The sequence below is a fragment of the Lagenorhynchus albirostris genome, chromosome X (assembly GCF_949774975.1).
Source record: "Lagenorhynchus albirostris chromosome X, mLagAlb1.1, whole genome shotgun sequence".
NCBI lineage: Eukaryota > Metazoa > Chordata > Mammalia > Artiodactyla > Delphinidae > Lagenorhynchus > Lagenorhynchus albirostris.
Window position 1 is genome coordinate 121,546,893 of NC_083116.1, and position 20,805 is coordinate 121,567,697.

At 40.9% G+C, this 20,805-nt stretch overlaps 1 protein-coding gene across 5 annotated transcripts in view; it reads right to left on the minus strand.

Moving 5' to 3' along the window:
- Positions 1 to 20,800, minus strand: part of OFD1 (OFD1 centriole and centriolar satellite protein) — a 63,679-nt gene extending 42,879 nt beyond the window's left edge. Inside the window, exons 1-9 of one of the 5 annotated variants that reach the window (XM_060137850.1) lie at positions 20,732 to 20,800; positions 20,166 to 20,264; positions 15,773 to 15,973; positions 13,780 to 13,848; positions 13,662 to 13,692; positions 5,784 to 5,891; positions 3,790 to 3,926; positions 3,290 to 3,463; positions 723 to 829 (exon numbers count right to left, since the gene is read on the minus strand). In XM_060137850.1, coding sequence (XP_059993833.1) covers positions 723 to 829; positions 3,290 to 3,463; positions 3,790 to 3,926; positions 5,784 to 5,891; positions 13,662 to 13,692; positions 13,780 to 13,848; positions 15,773 to 15,973; positions 20,166 to 20,258 — 920 coding nt within the window. In that variant the 5' untranslated portion in view covers positions 20,259 to 20,264; positions 20,732 to 20,800. Of the gene's footprint in view, positions 1 to 722; positions 830 to 3,289; positions 3,464 to 3,789; positions 3,927 to 5,783; positions 5,892 to 13,661; positions 13,693 to 13,779; positions 13,849 to 15,772; positions 15,974 to 20,165; positions 20,265 to 20,415; positions 20,522 to 20,596 lie in introns of those variants that run through there. The other 4 variants (XM_060137851.1, XM_060137848.1, XM_060137852.1 and 1 more) reach the window with 4 other exon arrangements.
- Positions 20,801 to 20,805: the final 5 nt, after the last annotated feature.

Here is a 20,805-nt window from a genome sequence, read left to right on the forward strand (position 1 = left end):
TTTACCTCTTCGGTGTTGCCAGAAAGAGAGTAAGGTTGGCAGAGAGAAGAAATCAAACAAACCGAGCTTATATAAATGAGAAAACCACATCAATGAAGATGAAGACAAATCCTTTAATGAAAGAAGGCTCCTGGATCTGTGAGTGCCAATTAATGGCACACACCAAATGGGAAAGAAGGCTTACTCCATAAACTATAAAACTGCTGAGCTTGCTATGAATCCCAGGTAAGAAGTGAAGAATGAAACGTTGGTGAGCACTTGGAAAAAGCAACACACACATCACAAGAAATACTTTCACCTAGTACAAGTCAACTCAGAGCCACCGTGTTTCCCTTTTTCGCCAGCAGAGCAGGTCAGTGTGGCAGGTCTGACTCTCTGGAATTCAGTTACTACACGCACATGAAACTGAGATTTGAATGGTTGAACATAAATGCGAAACGTATGATCTGTTAAAGCGTTATTCGCTTCTGCGTATCATTTGTCTGGTCTCACTGAAGCCTGACGATGGTGTCTCCTTCTGCTTTCATCCCAGTGTCTAATATTTCAAAAGTGAAACCCTCGTCCCTGTTTCTCTTAACTTGTGCCTTTTGAAAGTTAGGTGCTATCACCCTTACAACCAAGAACTCTATTTTACAGCTAACATTAGACTATGTAGACATTTTAGTAGTTCTTTTTTGCATTTCATTCATTCTGAATGTCCAAAATGAATACACATTACTTACAATTCAAAAGCTTCAATTCTTTGCTTCAGCTCAGCTTCTCTGTCTCTCAGAAAATCCATATCTTTTAGGAGAAGCTGCCTTTGAGTATATATTTCTTTTGTTTCATCCTGTAGAGGAAAGTATTAATTTTTAGCAAGCAAGCTAAAGAAAACAAAAGAGATTTGAACTAATACCCTGCTTCCTAAATTCCAGAAAGCAAAGTACGGACACTTAGAGGAACAATTTCACTTTCAAGAGTTTCCAATGCGAGGTATATGTTCTGCCTTTTTTTCCACAAAAATTTATTCCCTCCTCCTGTTAAGGAGGGCTGTTAAGCCACATTACCCTATATTCCTAACATCCCTTGTCTTGTTATTTTATTCCATAATTAACATCTCTCAGACACTTACAAAATTTCGCTAAGTTGTTCAGCAAGAAAAAATGAAACCAATGCGTATTCAGCAATAAATCTTAAAAGAATCCCCATAGTTCCATCGCTGTCTGAAAGTTTCAATTCAGAGGTCATTCTGGCTCAGTCAGCAAGCTCGCCTGATGTCCTGAATGAATGGCCACACTTCCATGTATGTGTTCCCTCAGCAAGGGTTTCCTGAACACCTGTCACATGTCCAAGGGCACACTGGGAGCTGGATACACAATGATGGACAGATATAGGACAGTCCCCAACCTTTAAAAGACTCACAGTTTAGTCAGGGAGAGAGAGACAAACCAACAGTCACACTACGGTGTGATGATTTCACAACCAAAGTACATCAACACTCGACAGCACGAACAAAGCCCAAAGGACTCCATCAGTGGGGGTCAGGAAAGGCGTCACGAGGACGTGACATTCCGGCTGGATTTTGAAGGACTGGATGGTTTTATCAGGCAGAGAAGGGGAGAGGCATTCCAGGTGGTGGAATAAAGCCACGGTGCTCTTCACAAGGATGGCAACCTTCTCTAGTGCCTTCAGAGAATCAGGTGACTAAACGAGGGTTTGAGTCTGTTAACTGGTTGATCTGATCTAGTCAGTCATCTATCTTTTAATTTTATTGACGTATAGTTGATTTACAATGCTGTGTTAATTTCGCTGTACAACAAAGTGACTCAGTCATACAAATACATATTCTTTTTCATATTCTTTTCCATTATGCTTTATCACAGGGATAATGAATACAGTTCCCTGTGCTCTAGAGCAGGACCTTGTTGTTTATCCATTCTGTATGTAATAGTTTGCCTCTGCTAATCCCAAACTCCCACTCCATCCCCCCTCCCCCATCCCCCTCGGGGACCACCAATCTATTCTCTATGTCCCTGATTTTGTTTCTGTTTCATAGATAGGTTCATTTGTGTCATATTTTAGATTCCTCATATGAGTGATATCATATGCTATTTGTCTTTCTTTCTGACTTAGTCAATCACCTATCTTGAAGATGACGCCGTTAGTATAAACATAATCCAAGCTTCTCAAACACCTGTGCCTCCAACATTTATTTTATAGCTAAGCAAGCCCAATTCGCAGAACTGCTATATACAACTTGTAGAGGGGGTACAATTACCATTAAATAACTGGGTCTTATTGAGAAGCTCTAAGCAAGGGTGGACGCTGGGAGGAAGCCTGCTACTTTTAACAGAACTTCCTGATAGAAGCTCCTGCTGTCCATAGGAAACAAGGCCTCAGATCCAGCCTGGTCTAAGACATGCCCTTGGCAAAGGAACCTGTTTTTCCCAAAGCAATGGATCCAATCCCTCCCAACACGCCCTCCCGCCACTTGGCAACCTCTCCACCTCCCGTCCAGCCACCTTCCTGGGGGACAAGATCAAATGGCCACATGGATGACCCTGGCAGCCCTGGACGCCTCCACTCCGGGGACCTCACCTCTGCCCCCATGGCAGCACACTATGCTTCGTTTCCAGTCTTGACCTGAAACTTCCACCTGCAACTCTGTCCTCTTGGCCCGTCCTTCTTCCACCCATAGGAATCCTCAGACCTGCTTCTCGATGTCTTCCAGACGGCCCCGTCACCCTCCCTGCTGCCCTATATTAGCCTCCTCTTGGGCTGCCTTCCTCACCCCACCCAACCCCCATGTCTTCCACGGAATGGGCTGCCTTTCCAAAGCCAAAGAAATTCGGTGCTCTCGAGCTCCCCTCCCCAAGCACCTCTATCCTTCTGCCCTCACCAACACTACACATCGTCCTGAGAGCTGCACCAGAGCCATCGCCTGTAAGCACTGGATTTGGTCTACTGCCATTCCAGGCTGCCCACCTCGGCTGGGGCCTCAACATAGCTCAGGCAGCCCCATCTGCTTCCCAGGGCTGCACTTCCTTTACTGCAAGCAGCCATTCCACACCTCTGATCCTCTCCCCCAGGCTGCTACCGAAGCCTCAAATCTGCCGCCTCTCTGGTACGAGTTTCTCCCACTGCCAGCATGGATGGTCCCGTCCCCGGTCCTTTCCCTCCAGCCATCTCAGAGGAAGGGTGTCTGCACATCCTTTCCAAGCCCCATGCTTCTACTTGTGTTCTTGACCCCAGTCCCTACTTGGGAAACGGCCCGGAAATAGCCACCCGGTAAATGATTTTAGAATATTACCTCCTGGTGCTTTTGAATTCTCTTAAGGGTCATCTTTTGCTGAGAAATCAGGGCTTCAGATTTTGCTTGACAAGCTCTCTCAAATCCATTCCGCAACTCAGCTAACTCCTTCTCACACTTTCTTTTCTCTTCCGTTTTAATTTTCGCTATTTCAGTATCTTTAAAATACTTCAACTGCCAATTGATGACAAATAATTGTAAATGCCAATAACTATACTAAAGAAACAGTAACATTCTCTCTTCACTGTTAGGTTTAACGTTAATGCTGTCTAGATATATTTAGTTTTAATTCGTCTTTGTTTCATCTCATTCACTGTACTTATAGGGTGCGTTCAAAAGTCATAAAGAAATGACATCATCTGGAAAGAGAAATAACATGCACAACAGTATAGTATCACATTCATTAGTAAAGATTCTAGTTATTTCCCCATATACCTAAGATGAAGACATTAAAAGACAAGCAAAAACATCACTCTTGGTTATAACATGATAAATCTTACCTTTTGACTCATTTCTGCCCGTAGCTGCTGTTCAATTTCTCTCTTATATTCGTTTAACTTGATTTCTAAAGATTCTAACTTTGGATGCTGAGGGTAAGCACCTGCAAACTCGTCGTCAATAAGCTGAAGCTTCTCAGCTATCAAAAAACAACACAGGAAAGGTTAGAGAAACGTGGGCAGGTGAGCAAGAGGCCAGAGCTCTGTTCAAACACAAAGAGTGTACTTAAGGGAAAGTGTAAGGATGTCTGCAATTTACTTGGTAATGCATCAAAAAAGTGAGAGAACTTAATGGATGGACAGGTAAGTGATCAAGCAAGTATAATGCAAATTTCATGGCAGACTTGAGGTATACAAATGTGTGCTGTAAAACTGTGTCAACTTTTCTGAATGTCTGAGAATCCTCATCATAAAATGTCAGGGGAAAAGAAAAAAAGTACAGTTCAAGTCAGAAAACAAGGGCATCTCTTTCTAGTGTCTAAATGCCATGGGAGAGAGCTCTTCATTGGACTTTGGTTAAAGCTGACTCACTTTCAAAACACTGACCTTAAGATGAATCAAAGATCATGTGTTTCAACTCCTCCTCTCCACAGAAGAGGAAACAGACGCCCATACAGTTGAAGTGACGTCCAGAGGGCTAAGCAACTCTATAATGGCGTCAGCGGGGCTAAAGCCAGGTCTATGACTGCCTCGCATTCTGGCACTCTTTCCGGCAGACCTGCAGCCCTCAAACCAACTGTGGATTTGAAACCAACCACGTAGCACACTGCAAACCTGGCCCTCGCATACAATCTCAATCATGTGTAACACCAATACCACCAAAAAGCAGGCATAGGAAGAAAAGGCTGGCAGAAGCAGATTAAAATATTGGCGGTATGTCTCTCGTCGGCAACAATTTCCATCTACTTTTCTGGATTTTCCAAATGCTCTGGACTGTCCAATGCAGGCCGCTAGCCACATTTGGCCATACTGAGTACATGGAATGTGACCAGTTCAAAATGAGATGTACTCTAAGTGTAAAAGACACACCAGATATCAAGGACCCAGTACAAAAAAATAAACGTAAAATACCTCATTAATATTTTTCATATTGATTTCATATTGGAATAATATCTTAGACATACGAAGTTATATAAAATATATTACCAAAACAAATTTCACCTGTTTCTTCTTACCTTTTCTACTTTGGCTACTAGAAAATTTTTATTACACATGTGGCTCATATTATTGAACAGAACTGCTGTAGAATAAGCATGTTCTATGTTTCTAATGGACTAAAACCTACACCTAAATAAATGAAAGGCACAGTCATACAATATGGTCTTTACAAGTTACGAACTTATGTTTTTACAAGTTAAAGGCACTAGTGCAGTTTAAGAGTAAGGAAGGGCCAAGAAATCGATTAACCATATCCTATTAGCCAGCTGTTTCCCTTCTCTCCTGAGCACACAACTCAGGGGCAGGATGGTATTACAGAAAGCCTGCACAGCAGAAAAGGCTCTGGATCACTGACCAGAAAACTTGGACTCATATCAGTTCTGACCGAGACTCGGCATTGCCAAGTTGCTCTTCCTCTGGTGACCTCAGTTTTCTCAACTTATAAAATGAAGGGATGGCCCACTCACTTCTCTAGTTCTCTGCAATGCAAATAGTCTAAGATCTTCTCACTTTAGTGGCTATAAAGTTAGATGAGACACAGGGAAGAACCTCCCAGTCAAGAGAGGTTCAACCCAACAGACAAGGAAGTGGGCCTTTGGATCCCCACGAGATTTGGAAAGCAAATCCCCATAGCCTTGGCGGCCATGAAGGGAGGAGCAGCCCTGGAGAGCAATTCCTGGTCCCTCCCAGCAGTGATCCCAGAAAAAATAGGCGCCCCTACCGCCAGCAGCCTGCATCCCTCCCAGTCAAGCAACAAATACATAATACTGTACATCAGGTCATCTCCTTCATTCAAAGGAGAAAATGGAAGAAGTGAAATTATGGAAGACCATAATTACCAAGGGAGTCTTTGACGGGAAATGTTGAACTTGTCTGAGTTCCCATACTGCAACTCTCTTTAGCCTGATGATATTCTGCCAATTCTTTCAGAAACTCCATGAGAAAACCTAAAGGACACAACGTGTATAGTTTCGTTTTACAACTTTCTTTCATTCAACTGTTGCTCAATCACTGTTTATGCAATCTTGGTTTTATAACATTATCTTTTTTACATCATGTATATTTTAAGAATAATTTCTGAGGAAAGGCGTTTCCAAGCATGATACAGAAACCTACAAGCAATAAGGAGAAATAGTCATCAAACGTACAAATTAAGAACTTATATGTGGCGTGAAATAGCAAAGTCAAAAGACAAGTGATACACTGGAAACAGCTATTTGGCATAATACAGAGACAGAGAACTAATCTTCATAAACATCAAAGAGTTTTTAACAAATCAGTAAGAAAACAGAAAAATAGGGCAAGACATGGACAAAGTTCACAGAAAAAATTTTCAATGTTGAATAAACATGAACAAAATTATAAATAAATGCAAATTAACACTACAACAGAAAGATCGTGTTTTCCCGATAAACGTATTACCAAAATTTTAATCTTAGCGCTCTAAGTGTCAGCAAGGGAGCGGGGAAGCAGGCGTGCTCTTTCACTTAGGAGGGAAATTTGTCAGTGTTTATGGATATTCAAAATGCAAGTGCCCTTTCACCTAGTCATTCCACCTCTCTGAATTTACACAGCTATACTTTCCCAAAAGGGTGTAGCACTGCACACTGCATGCTTCTAATGGCAAAAACCAAGCAATGAAACAATAAAATCTCCATCAACAGGGGGTTAATTAAATACATTCTAAAAAATAATTAGTCCAAGTACACGGCTAGAGAAAGATATATTGGTGGATAAAGAAAGCAAATTGCCCAACAGTATCTATAATATGATTCCATGTATGAGTATATGTTTTGATTACATATAGACTTTGACACCTGTGAACTAACTTCTGGTAGGATAAACAAGACACTCTTCATTCTAGTTATCAGCAAAAAGTGAAATTAGAGAATATGAACAGAAATTCCTACTCTTCTTTAACTTCATACCCTTCTGAATAGTTCAAAATTTGTTTTTCTTTTTGGCCACGCCGTGCAGCTTGTGAGATGTTAGTTCCCAGACCAGGGATCAAACCCAGGGCCCTGGGAGTGGAAGCACAGAGTCCTAACCACTGGACTGCCAGGAAATTCCCTGAAACTTTTTTAAGTCATGAGTATAAATTTTAGAAGTTTTCACTTTCTTGGAAGAGATGAATGGACTTCTGCATCAGCCAAGTTAAGGGCTTATTTTTCTTTTCTACTGAAGATACAATATACTGTTTCCTTAAATTGAAGTATAGTTGATTGACAATGTTGTGTTAATTTCTGCTATACAGCAAAGTGATTCAGTTATACATATATACACTTTTTCATATTCTTTTCCATTATGGTTTATCATAGGATACTGAATATAGTGCTGTACAGTAGGGCCTTGTTATTTATCCACTCCATATGTAATAGCTCACATCTGCTCACCCCAGCCTCCCACTCCATCCCTCTCCCATCCCCTCTCTCCCTTGGCCACCACAAGTCTGTTCCCTATGTCTGTGAGTCTGTTTCATAGATATGTGGAATCTAAAGTATGACACAAATGAACCTATAAGTGATATCATACAACACACTCTCTTTTACTTCCCCACTGTAGATACAAACTCTGTTCTTTCATATTCATTGCCTTGCAACTCTTCTGTCTCGTCCACCCTCTTCTTCTGACCATTTCCTATCAGCCGGTTCTCACCTCACCCCTTCCTGCTGTCATGCTGAGGGCAGATCTTGGCTCCCTCTATGGACAAAGGTCAACGTTTGACAGAAATCTTCAAGATCCTGCAGGAGGTCATCTTTGGCGGTGTGTTCTTCCACCTCAGCATTTCTAACGCTGGTGCCTTTTCCCAGTTCTGCAGTGCTTTCCGCAGGCCCCTAATTAGTTCCACTTCCCCTCTCTCCCCTCCACACCCTCACCCAAGAAGGATACGTCTAGTCTCCTCCTTTATCCAGTCATTTATTTATATCCGTATAGACTCCTGTTTTATACCCTGGTAATTATAATTCACGTGTAATTCTACAACTCACTGATAAAACCCACTCTTTTATTTTGTTGCTCCAATTGTTCCAGCTTTGGCCTCTGGGAGCACTTTCATCATGGGTTTTTGTCTTAAGCACTTCCTTAGGTTCTAGCACTGTAAGGGGCTCCAAGCTCATCTTGTATAGTCTCTGTTCCACTCCTGCAATCAACCACTGCTCCAAGGAGCCCTGGTTCCTATTATTATGGAATGGTATTAGAAACCGAATCTTAGTACTGCAAACTGGGCTCGAGGTGTGCTCATTACAACTGGGGTGTCACTGCTTCCAGCCCCTCAGCCGAGACAGCAAGGAAATATGAACGTACACTAACCTGTGTACACAAACATATCTATAAATATCTCTATGTATCATCTGTATCTATATTAAGCTAAACATGAGTTCATACTAATGTCTCCAACTAAGCCATTACCGTATGGATCATCCCAGTCTCCTCCCCTTGTTTATCTGTAAAGTCCCGCTCCAGCAGTGAACACCTGGCTCCCGCCATCTTCTATCCACTTACTTAATTGTTCAATTCCAGCATACGTGTATCATGGTTTCAGAACTGTTAACCAGCACTCCCATGAGAAATAACTCTCACCTTGAATACACAGCCTATGTACAGTTGCTTCTGTCTTTTGTCTTAGTCTTCATTCCTTTCCCAAGTTAGATAGCTCAGCATATTTTATCCCCACCCCCTTCAGTGAGGTTACTACAGTTAGATTGTTTTGTCACAGTCCGCATCCCATCCTGACATCACCTGACCTCCTAAATTTGCATACATGAAGGCTTGTTCTTTGTAAAGTTCTACAGGTTTTAGGCAAATGTCTGGTGCCATGTATCATACCATTACAGGTATCGGAAGAATACTTTCACCACCCTAAAAAAAATCCTGTGCTTCACCTCTTCAACCTCCTACCCCTTCCCTCCAAACCCCTAGCAACCACTGATGTGTTTACTATCACTATAGCTTCGCCTTTTCCAGAATGTCACATAAATGGAATCATATAGCACGTAGCCTTTTCAGGCAGGCTTCTTACATTAACAATACACATTTGCGACTCATTCATCTCTTTGCATGGCTTGGTAGCTCATTCCTCTTTGCTGAATAGTATTTCCCTGTCTGGAAGTACCACAGCTTGTTTATCCGTTCAGCTACCAAATAACATCTTGGTTGTTCCCAATTTCTGACAATTATGAATAAAGTTGCTACAAACATTCACGTGCAGGTGTCTGTGTGGACTTAAGCTGTCAAGTCACTTGGGTACATACCTAAGACAATGACAGTTGGATTGTAGGGTAAGACTATGTTTAGTTTTGTAAGAAACCACCAAACTGGGCTTCCCTGGTGGCGCAGTGGTTAAGAATCTGCCCGCCAATGCAGGGGACATGGGTTCGAGCCCTGGTCTGGGAGGATCCCACATGCCGCGGAGCAACTAAGCCCACGAGCCACAACTACTGAGCCTGTGTGTCACAACTGCTGAAGCCTGCACGCCTAGAGCCCGTGCTCCGCAACAAGAGAAGCCACCTCAGTGAGAAGCCCGCGCACCTCAACGAAGAGTGGCCCCCGCTCACCGCAACTAGAGAAAGCCCACGCGCAGCAACGAAGACCCAATGCAGCCAAAAATAAATAAATTTATTTTAAAAAAAAAAGAAACCACCAAGCTATCTCCCCAGGTGGCTGTACCATTTTGTATTCCCACCAGCAATGAGTGACAGTTCATATCGCTTCACATCCTTACCAGCATTTAGTGCTGAAGGTGTTCTGGATTTTGGCCATGTTATCTCATTTTTGTTTTAATTTGCATGTCTCTAACAAATAACGTGCAGCATCTTTTCATGCTTATTTGCCACCTGTATATCTTCTTTGGAGAGCTATCTGTTCAGATCCTTTGCCCATTTTTTAACTGACTTGTCCCTTTAGTGTTGAGTTTTCAGAGTTCTTTGTGTATTTTTGATGCAAGTCCTTTATTGGATGTCTTTTGCCAATACCCTCTCCCAGTCTGTAATTTGTCTTTTCACTCTTTCATAGAGCAGACGTTTTTAAATTTTAATAAAGTCTAACTGGTCTATTTTTTCTTTCATGTATCATGCTTTCGGTATTATATCTCATCGCCAAACAGCAGGTCACAAAGATTTTCTATGTTTTCTTCCAAAAGTTTTACAGTTTTGTGTTTTACATTTAGATATATGATTCGTTTTCAGTTAATTTTTGTGTAAGGTCTGCGTCCAGGTTCATATCTGTGCATATGAATGTCCAACTGTTCCAGCACCACTTGTTGACAAGACTATATGTCCTCCATTGAATTGCCTGTGTTAAAGGCTAGTTGACTATGTTTGTGTAGACCTATTTCTGGGCTCTCTATTCTTTCCCACTGATCTATCTATATCTATCTATTCTTTTGCCAATCACAGGCAAGGATTTTAACTTCCAGAAAGAAAAGAGCCAGTGCCCAAATCCTCTGGCCAGCTATTTTCTGGGTATCATTATCTTTGAAAGGAAAAATTAGGGGTGGGAAGGATGTGTGAGTGGAATCTAGGGGAAAAGTACTGTAACCATGTAACAGATCAGCACCCTCAAAGTATAGACACAGTAAGGTAAGACCAAAGATCTCTGTCAGGGAATACACAACAGTTAGGTACAAAACATCTTCTTACATGTTTTCTGATGGTCTCAGTCTCTTAATGGGGAGCCACCAGTTTTTAAATCATTTCATTTTAAAAGTAGCTGCTTTACTGTTAGCCAAGAATTCTATCCAAATTATGTCATTAGGATGCATGACATGTCTGCAACTCAGTTTTTCTGAGTTTCAGAAATTTTACTAGGATGCTGGGCAAACCTGGTAAGAAATGTTAGCCAGATGTCTTTCTGAACTAGAAAGATTTAAAGAGTGCTTAAAGGTGAAAACCTATTTTTAATAGTATAAATACCTATAAATAAATGAATTATTTCTTAATATACCTTCAAGCTCTAAATTCCTTTCTGAAATAGTTACACTACAGACAGCAGCTATTTACTTAGAACTGTGCTGTCCAACGTGACAGCCACTAGTCACGTGTAGCTACTTAAATTAAAATCTCAGTTCCTCAGTCACACTACCCACATTTCAAATGCTCAATAGCCCCATGTGGCTAGCGGCTACCGTATCAGGCAACACACATACAGACATTCCCATCTCAGAGTTACACTAAACAGCACGGCCATAGAATCTACAACCTAGGATCACATAGCATCCTCAACTTCAGTAAGGATGACCTACTTTGCAGGTGATCTAGAATGTCTTGTGATCCAAATATTATACATTGGATGGAAAACAACAAGGTCCTACTATAGAGCACAGGGAACTATATCCAATATCCTGTGATAAACCGTAACGGAAAAGAATATGAAAAAGAATGTACATGTATGTATAACGGAATCACTTAGCTGTACAGCAGAAATTAACAACATTGTAGGTCAACTATACTTCAATAATACAGTAAAATAAAAACAGAATGTCTTTTGATCCAATTTACTTATCCTCTACTTACATTACTCCCGGGAGACCAGGCAGTTAAGTCATAGAATAATGACTGGCAGCAAGTAGGTACTCAAGTGTCTGCCAAATGGCAAGTCCTGAATTAATGTCCCAGCAGGGATGGTAGCAATTCTGGCAACAGACAAAATCAAGGAGCACACTAACACAAAAAGGCCATTACATGATGTTACGGATTTTTTGGAAAAGATCTAAATAACAAGTAAGCTGGTAACTTGCCTGTAACGTGTATGTTCATACTACCAAGTCCATCATCAAGTCCAGCCTGTGGCCTGTCACCCACAGCAGTTGTAAAGGAAAAAACCCTCAGCTTCCCTCCTTCTGTGTACGGAAAAACCCACCTCTTCCCTCCCATCTCTCCCCTCCCTGTGAGCCCCTTGACTTTTATACAGAACACTTCACAACACTTACTTCCGACTCTCCTGGTCACCCAGTGTGTGGGGCTTTTCCTCACACCAAGCCATTCTCTGCGACACCGGATGGATGGCCTACACTTGAACTCTATTCTGACACTGTCCACCTGGAGGCAGCATCCGACCCCATGGGTTAAGGGCCTCAGTCCCACACCGACCACCCCCTGCCACCATACCTATACATTCTTCAGGTGCCAGTCACATGCCCAGGTTGTCACCTGTGCTTCTGAGCAACTGGCTATACGTAGGAGGTTCCCACAACCTCCTCCTTGGGCTTCATTAACGTACCAGAACAGCTCAAAAAACTCAGGGAAACACTTTCTTACGTTTACCAGTTTATTAAAGGATATGATAGGCGGCTTCCCTGGTGGCGCAGTGGTTGAGAATCCACCTGCCAATGCAGGGGACATGGGTTCAAGCCCTGGTCCAGAAAGATCCCACATGCCGCGGAGCAACTAAGCCCGTGTGCCACAACTACTGAGCCTGTGCTCTAGAGCCCATGAGCCACAACTACTGAGTCCATGTGCCACAACTACTGAAGCCCGCATGCCTAGAGCCCGTGCTCCGCAATGAGAAGCCACCACAACGAGAAGCCTGTGCACTGCAACAAAGAGTAGCCCCCGCTCACCGCAACTAGAGAAAGCCCACGCACAGCAGCGAAGACCCAATGCAGCCAAAAATAAATAAATAAAATAAATACACTTATATATAAAAAAAGGGATATGATAAAGGACATAGTTGAACAGCTAAATAGAAGAGACACACAGGGCGAGGTACATGTGGGAAGGAGCCCAGAGCTTCTGTGCCATCTCCAGGTGTGCCAATCTCCTAGCACCTCCATGTGTTCACCAACCTGGAAGCTCTCCGAACCCCATACTTTGGGGATTTATGGAGGCTTCATCACACATTCATGATCGATTATTCACAAAAATGACTGATTATTCATTTTCAGTCCTCCTCCCTTCAATAGAATGGGGAGCAAAGCTGAAAACCTCAAGCTTCTAATCATGGCTTGGTCTTTCCAGTGACCAGCCCTCACCCAGGAGCCATCCAGGGACCCACGTAGTGTTGGCTCATTTGAACACAAGACACTCCTGTCACCCAGGAAATTACAAGGGTTTCAGGAGACCTGTGTCAAGAATGGAGGTCAAAGACCAATACTAGAACAAGATATGCTCCTTGTGTTCTTATCACTTAGGAAATTACAAGGATTTTGGGAGCTGTGTACCAGGAACTGGGGGCAGAGACCAATATATACATTGTCTATTATCTCAGAGTAGTTATGGACTCTTTGAAGGTTATTATCAAGGCCAATATTAATGCAATTTATCAGGCCTATATAAACAATAAAAACAAGCACATTACTAAACAGATATTTCATTCTTTAAGCCAATATTAATACAATACTCTATGTATTGTACTTAGGGGCCTATCTAGGATACAAAGATAGTGGCCTAAATGTTATTTGTTTTTGTTTTGCAAATGTTCCAAACAGTGGGTATCTCTACAAAGACCAGCTTTCAGTCCATTCGTAGGGCTCTTGATGCTGTCTCTAGTTTTCTCATTTGAGTAATAGCGATTTTAAAATGTTAAAATTTTGGGGAAAGGATCCACATTTGTAAAACAGATGAATTGTTCTATTTAAAAAGGTATTGTCAGCAAGGAAAAAAGTCAAATGATTCAATTCAAATTCCCTATTCTTCCACCTGAAAATTATTAGTTTCATACTTTTATACAAAACAATACATAACAAAAATGTTCCCATTCTCTACAAAGATGAAGGCTCCTACCTTTATGGTTTTCTTTATCAAATCCTGAAATCTGTTAAAAGAAAATATTTTACCTTTATTCAACTATTCAGGTATTATTAACAAACCAAAGCAGGTTATAAAAACGAAACAATCCTACCAGTGATTTATAGAGACTGGATTCAGGGTTGATTTTAATGAGTTGTAATAGATCCTGCATAGTAAATACCTTAAAAAAAAAAGTACACAGATTTTAACATCAATGTGTAAGTGATATATATTCAGAAACATCCCAATTTAAGACTAAAAATCATGGTTCAGACTAAATAAGATTATAACTATGCTAATAATGTAACACGTAAGCTTTCTTATATTAAGTTACAATAAACGCTGAAGTCAAAAGGATAAAATTTTTCTCTTGATCACGTAATTAACCTCCAAATAATTCACAGCAAAAATGATGTGCCTAACAGAAAAAACAGAAATGGTTAATGTCTTACAGATAAGAAACACTCAAACATCTGAGGCACCAATGAATATATGAGTGCATTCCAGGGTCTTTCAATTGCAATGACATTTTTAAATTACTATTGCTTCAAAATGTAAATAAACTAAGTTTGTACTATCTTTACAACTACAAAATGTTTAAAACTATTTTACATATACATGTGGTCAAAGAGTTTGAGTATTCTTAGTAAACAATACATACTATAGAAATACATGCTGTGTCTACTCTGAGAACACTGATACCATCTACAATTAGTTTTCCATTAAAGAATATTCTGCACAGTATTTTAGCGTATAGAAACCTTTAAGTGTGGGAACTAGATAATCACTGCTATAACAATATAATTGACACATTATTCATTCTAGAAGCAAAATTGTGAAATGTAATTAGAAAGTTAGAAGGATCAACAAAGAATTCCTAATGCTGGTAAAATCTGATTGTTAATGAATAAATACAGCATATTTAAATTTTAAGTTTTTCCAATAATAACACTGCTGTTCTCTTAAAACAGCTGAATACCACACTTCTGGACAATTATGGCCAAGATAAAGAGTAAAAACATAGGGACAACCCCAAGACTCAACCCTAATGTAAACTATGGACTTCAGGTGATAATGATGTGCCAATGTAGGTTCACTGAACGTAAAAATGTAGAGTAAAAAATGTTGGGCTTCCCTGGTGGCGCAGTGGTTGAGAGTCTGCCTGCCGATGCAGGGGACACGGGTTCGTGCCCCAGTCTCGGAAGATCCCACATGCCACTGAGCGGCTGGGCCCGTGAGCCACGGCCGCTGAGCCTGCGCGTCCAGAGCCTGTGCTCTGCAACGGGAGAGGCCACAACAGTGAGAGGCCTGTGTACCGAAAAAAAAAAAAAAAAAAAAAAAAAAAAAATGTTGAGAGCAGGGGAGGCCTGCCCATGTGGGATTAGGGAGCAGATGGGCAATCTCCCTTTCTGCGCATTTTCGCTGTGAACCGAAACTGCTCTAAAAAATTACGTCTATTAAAAAAAATAGGGAAAGTTTGCTGTATCTGCCTTTAAAATAACCAAGTGTGACTAGTATGTTCAGTGGTTGGTGGAAAGATAGTTACAATAATTAGGAAAGTGGTAAAAGGTGTTCTAATATTTAAGAACTCCACAGGTGTTCAAAAGTTACTTATCCCTCACTTCTCTCATGTCATCACAAAGACGACAAATATCTGAAGAGACTGTAGCATACTGAAGACGGCACACTGTAGATCTAGATTTACTGCCCTGCATTGCCACTTCCAAATCATGTGACCTTGAGCAAATCACCCCACCTCTCCAGACTCTGGATCCTCATCTGTAATACATGTACCACCTGCAGAGTGACCAGCAGTGCCAGCCTCACAACAGACATTCAACAGAAATGGCAGTTTTGTGTCCTCAGACTACATGGAGTGTCAGATCACTTCTAGCTCCAAAACATTACAATTTTATAAAGACAAATTAAGATACCAAGGAATTGGTAACAATGTCAGATTTCATACTCCTTGGTCACATTATAACAAACACATGATGTAATTTCAAAGATAAACAAGAAAGGGACCCAGCTAGCCAAGGAGCACTTAGCTATTATCTGAGGGAGAAGCTGTTAACAGAAAATTCAGAGAAAAGCAAAGATGTTACCTTTTCTTTTGCCAAACCACTTTCGGGAAAGAAGACAGAAAGTGAACATTCATAGCCACATCTCTGTAAGTGATCTGCCACTAGAGAGTTGGAAGCTCCTATTAAGAGGGAGCTCCCTTCCACTGAGATGGACAGGGACTGCACTTCGCCACTCAGTACAGGGTGCATCAGTTCGTGAATTAGCTGGTTTCGGAGTTGCGTCTAGATCAAATACAAAATGAAACAAGAGGGGAAAAAAATTTTCAGCAGGATTTTTTCCACTGGCAGGACACAGACTTGTCACATGAATTAGAATCCTTCCTTCAGTTTCCAGAATGGTTCTAAATCCATGGCCACAAGTTAGGAACCTTCCCCTGGACACTCTGTCTTACCCTGTGAGACAAGCAGCCCAGTGGGTTCTAGAAAGAGTAGCTTGCTTTCACCAGCTTCCTAGTGAGCTGGTGGTGAGCCGGAACATGGTGAGACTAACTTCACTTGCCTACGAGCCCAGTTCAGCAACTTTTCACTGGGGTACCAAATACAGGAGATAACTCTGCTACTTCCTCACCTCTCTGCAAATTGTTGGAGGATACGAAAATAATACTGGGTTAAATATATTCAAGTATATTGATCAAAATAAAATTAGGTTCCCAAAAGGGAAATAGTATACACAAGAGAAAAATCAGTAAACCCAAAAAAGGCTTATTAAGATTCACTTTCACGTGGACTACTTACAATTCTAGATGTTATGAAATATAATAATTTTCCCCTATTTTATAAATGAGGAATTTAGGCTCAAGGTGGCTAATTTTCTCAAAGTTATAATACCACTGTTATTATTCATTTTGGTTTTAAAAAAAAATCCCCTAATCAGACTGCTGGATATTTGTTCTAATTTATTTTGCACATAATCTGAAACATACAATTGGGCGGAGCTTAAGAGTACACTGCCTAGATTCATGGCGTTCAGCAGTAAATAACATCTAAGGAATTGTTATTAATAGAATACAAACAAGAAACAAATGAAGTTCTCGTTACATCTCTTTCTTCTATCCTTTAGCTAAAGAAAATATATTAGTTCTATATATAGTTCTATATTAGCAGTACAGAACAGAACTTATATGTGTATCTAAAATCCTATAGTACTGGGCATATACCCAGAGAAAACCATAATTCAAAAAGACACATGCACCCCAATGTTCACTGCAGCACTATTTACAATAGCCAGGTCATGGAAGCAACCTAAATGCCCATCAACAGATGAAAGGATAAAGAAGATGTGGCACATATATACAATGGAATATTACTCAGCCATAAAAAGGAACGAAACTGGGTCATCTGTAGAGACGTGGATGTATCTAGAGACTGTCATACAGAGTGAAGCAAGTCAGAAAGAGAAAAACAAATATCGTATATTAACGCATATATGTGGAACCTAGAAAAATGATACAGATGAACCGGTTTGCAGGGCAGAAATAGACACAGATGTAGAGAAAAAACATATGGACACCAAGGTGGGAAAGTGGCCAGGGGGTGGGGTGGTGGTGGGATGAACTGGGAGATTGGGATTGACATGGATACACTAATATGGATAAAACAGATGACTAATAAGAACCTGCTGTATAAAAAACTAAGATTCAAAAATTCAAAAATAAAAATAAAATCCTATAGTAAAAAAACACATTTACACTAAACAGAATATATATGCTTCGCCTCATCTGATACAGTTAAGTAACTGAAAAGAGAAAACTAAAGCCTCCTCCACCAGTAAACTTTAGTGGTTTAATTAAATTTGTAACATAGTAATGAAGAAATATACTTAGATTCATCTTAATTAACAAAAGGATTTAGGGTGTCTTGCAAACAAGTACTGAAATGGCTAAGAACTAAATGAGGGATTTAAGCAGGGTAAAAGGAAGAGTAGCAAACAGTGGAATGACATTACAGATGAATTTCCATCTTGACACGCCCAAAAAGCATGCCATCTAGCACTTGCTGGAAGGAATCCAAAAACTGGCCGGGGGGGCTTTCCAGCAGCCAGTGCCAAGAGGGAAATCTATTCAGAATTAAAGCTTGCAACGTCCCTAAGACAGAAATAAGGACAGAGCCCTCACCCCAAATTGTGCCTATGAAAACCTCTCCCCAAAAAACCATAGGGGAGTTCGGGTTTGAGCATGAGCCACCTGTTTTCCTTGCTTGGCCCTGCAATAAACCTTTCTCTGCTCAAAAAAAAAAGAAAAAGAGAAAGAAAGAAAGAAGGCCAATTATTGTGGGGGAAGGGGAAGTAGGAGAGACAAGACTTAAGGACCCAGAACCCTCAGCACATCTCTCAGCAATTGACAGAGTAGACTCAAAATAAGGAAAAAGAAGATTTTTCATAAACTTCATTTACCAGATACCCATATGACTCTGTACTTAATCATAAATACAAATTCTTTCCAAACACCCAAAGAGAAAGTGAATTAGGCCACTCAAAACTTCAACTGTAAAAATTAGAACTCACTCAGGTCATTAAACTGAGAAAGTAAATTAGTTCAGACTGAGAAAGTAAAAATCTCCCCTGCCAAAATCCCCCCTGCCATTGATCACGCTAGAATAACAAACGGAATGGCCAGCTGCAAACAAGAAACAGTATTTCTCCTTAGGATAGGCTGCAGCTGTAAAATGAACAAGGCTAGCAATAATCCTGATACCAAAGCCTAACAAGAATAGCTCCAAATGGATAATGATAGGTCATTATCAACTGGACTATAGACATGAAGTAAAACCCTACCAAACCAAACCCAAAGGACAGTAAGAGAACAAACACCATGCCCAGAGGCAAGAACCATTCCGCCTAAGAAAGTGGACTAATGCGTGATGTACAACTAATTTCAGGTGGGTTAAGGAATTAACTGTAAAAAAAAAAAAAAAAACAGCCTTTTTAAAAACTTAAAAAAAGTGAATATTCATTACCAGTGGAAAATGACTGAGAATAATCAGCACAAAAAAAGTAAACAATAGACCTGACCACATAAAAATGTAACTTCAGTATTTTTAGAGCCAAATTAAAATTGAAGACAGATAGTATTGTCACAAAAATGGAAAAAAAGATTAAGTTTCCATTAAAAGGACTCGTATCAATAAGAAAACACTAGCACCCTAGGGGAAAAAAACGGGCAAGGGGAACATGAAGCACCAATCCATGGAAAGCATACAAATGGCCAGAAAATATATGCAACCTCACTGATAAAAGAAAGAATGTTAAAATAGAGTTTCTCAGTCTTAGATTGGTTTAAAACATGTCATGATCATACTACTGGAGAGAGACGTGCATTCTCAAACTGCTGGTGGAATATAAACTGAAGTTGACCCTCAAACCACCGGGGGTTAGGAGCCCCCTCCATATCGCCAGTTTTGCATCAGCAGATTCAACCAACCACAGACAGTGTAGTATTATACTAGGTATTTATTGAAAAAAGTCCACAAATAAGTGGACCTGAGCAGTTCAAACCCGTGTTGTTCAAGGGTCAGTTGTATTACAACCTTTCTAAAACAAGACGTGTACACCAAGAACCTTACAAATGTTCACGCCCTTTGATTCATTAATACCACTTCATCTATCCTAGGCAAAAAGTGAGAGATGCAATTGACGGAATGTGTAAACCTGGGTATAACCTAAATGTTCAATAACAGGGGAATGCTGCATAAATTACCCATATGTCCAAAGATCCAAAGATGAGCCTGGTGCCAATGAAAATGAGGATTTCAAGACACATTTAAGGACACAGGAAAATGCTCACCATATAATACTAAAGAGGATACACAAATACACACAACATTATGCCAATTAGTACTTGTATTAGAGATGACTTCTCTTGTATGCTTTTCTATATTTCAGATGAGTCTGAAGTATTTTTCGGATGAGTCTGAAGTATTTTTAAGTTACAAAAACAATGGAGGAGACAAGAAGAAAAGTCCTTAATCTTCCCATTTTAAGTGTAAAATGGTCTTTTGAAATGTATACAGTAATGAAAACACATTTCAGCTAATCCTACTCCTTGCTGTTAATTCATACATGAAAGTGTACTAAGAAATATTTGCTGCTCAAGTATTTATACATTTCAATATTTTTTAAAGAAGAAATTCCTCATTCCCCCAACTTTTCTACAGTAAGCAGTCCCTTAATGTTTTCTATATGGTGACAATATCCTCTGTTCAAATATGAGTATTACAAAACCACTTACTAACCTTACTAAAATGTGTTTGTTTTACGATTTAACAGTTACACAGGAACAGAGCAGTGTAATTCACCAATACAATCTGTGTATCATGCTATTTTTAAAACCCAAGACATGGATGTCTTTACATGTGGACTACCTGTTACAGGTTACCCTTGTAAAATTTATGTAAGAGATATGCCTAAAAGTGATACCTTCAGTGAGTCCAGTATACCACGATCCTTAAACCTCTGGTACAGCTTTTTGCGCAGTTCATCTTGACTCAACACGTCAGATTTGGGGAGCATGGTGGACTAGAAGATAAAGCGGTTACGGGTTAGCTGGCGGGCAGAGGGACGTGAATTTCTGAAGACGGATCGGTGGCCTCCAAGGAAGCCAAAGGCGGTTTAACGGAAACGAAGGATTCACTTCCGCCCGCCCCGAGGAGGGGGCAGATGTATCTACCTGAGATATCAGGTGTCAGCTTCCTCCCGAGCCCTCCCCACTGTGCCCGGAGTTGGACCCCGAGACCGGGGTGCAAGCCCAGGCCTAAGGGAATCCCTGGCCGGAGAGCCCTGCCGCTGTTCCAGAAAAACGGGAGGAACAAGCAGAACTCCGAACTAAGAACTCAGGCAGAGACACGCACTTCCTTTCTCCGCGGTTCTGACAGGTGGGCGTGGTTGTGGCCCACGCGGAACTCTCACTGGCGCCTGGAAGGCTGAGACAGGAGACAGAAAGCCAGAGAAGGCGCGGCACTAGCCGGAGTTCGAACCGCTCTGACCTGAGTCCACCCCTCCCCGAGGTCCTCCGAGCCCAGCCGCCCTACTCTGGAGCATTACAGCGCAAGCCCGGAGC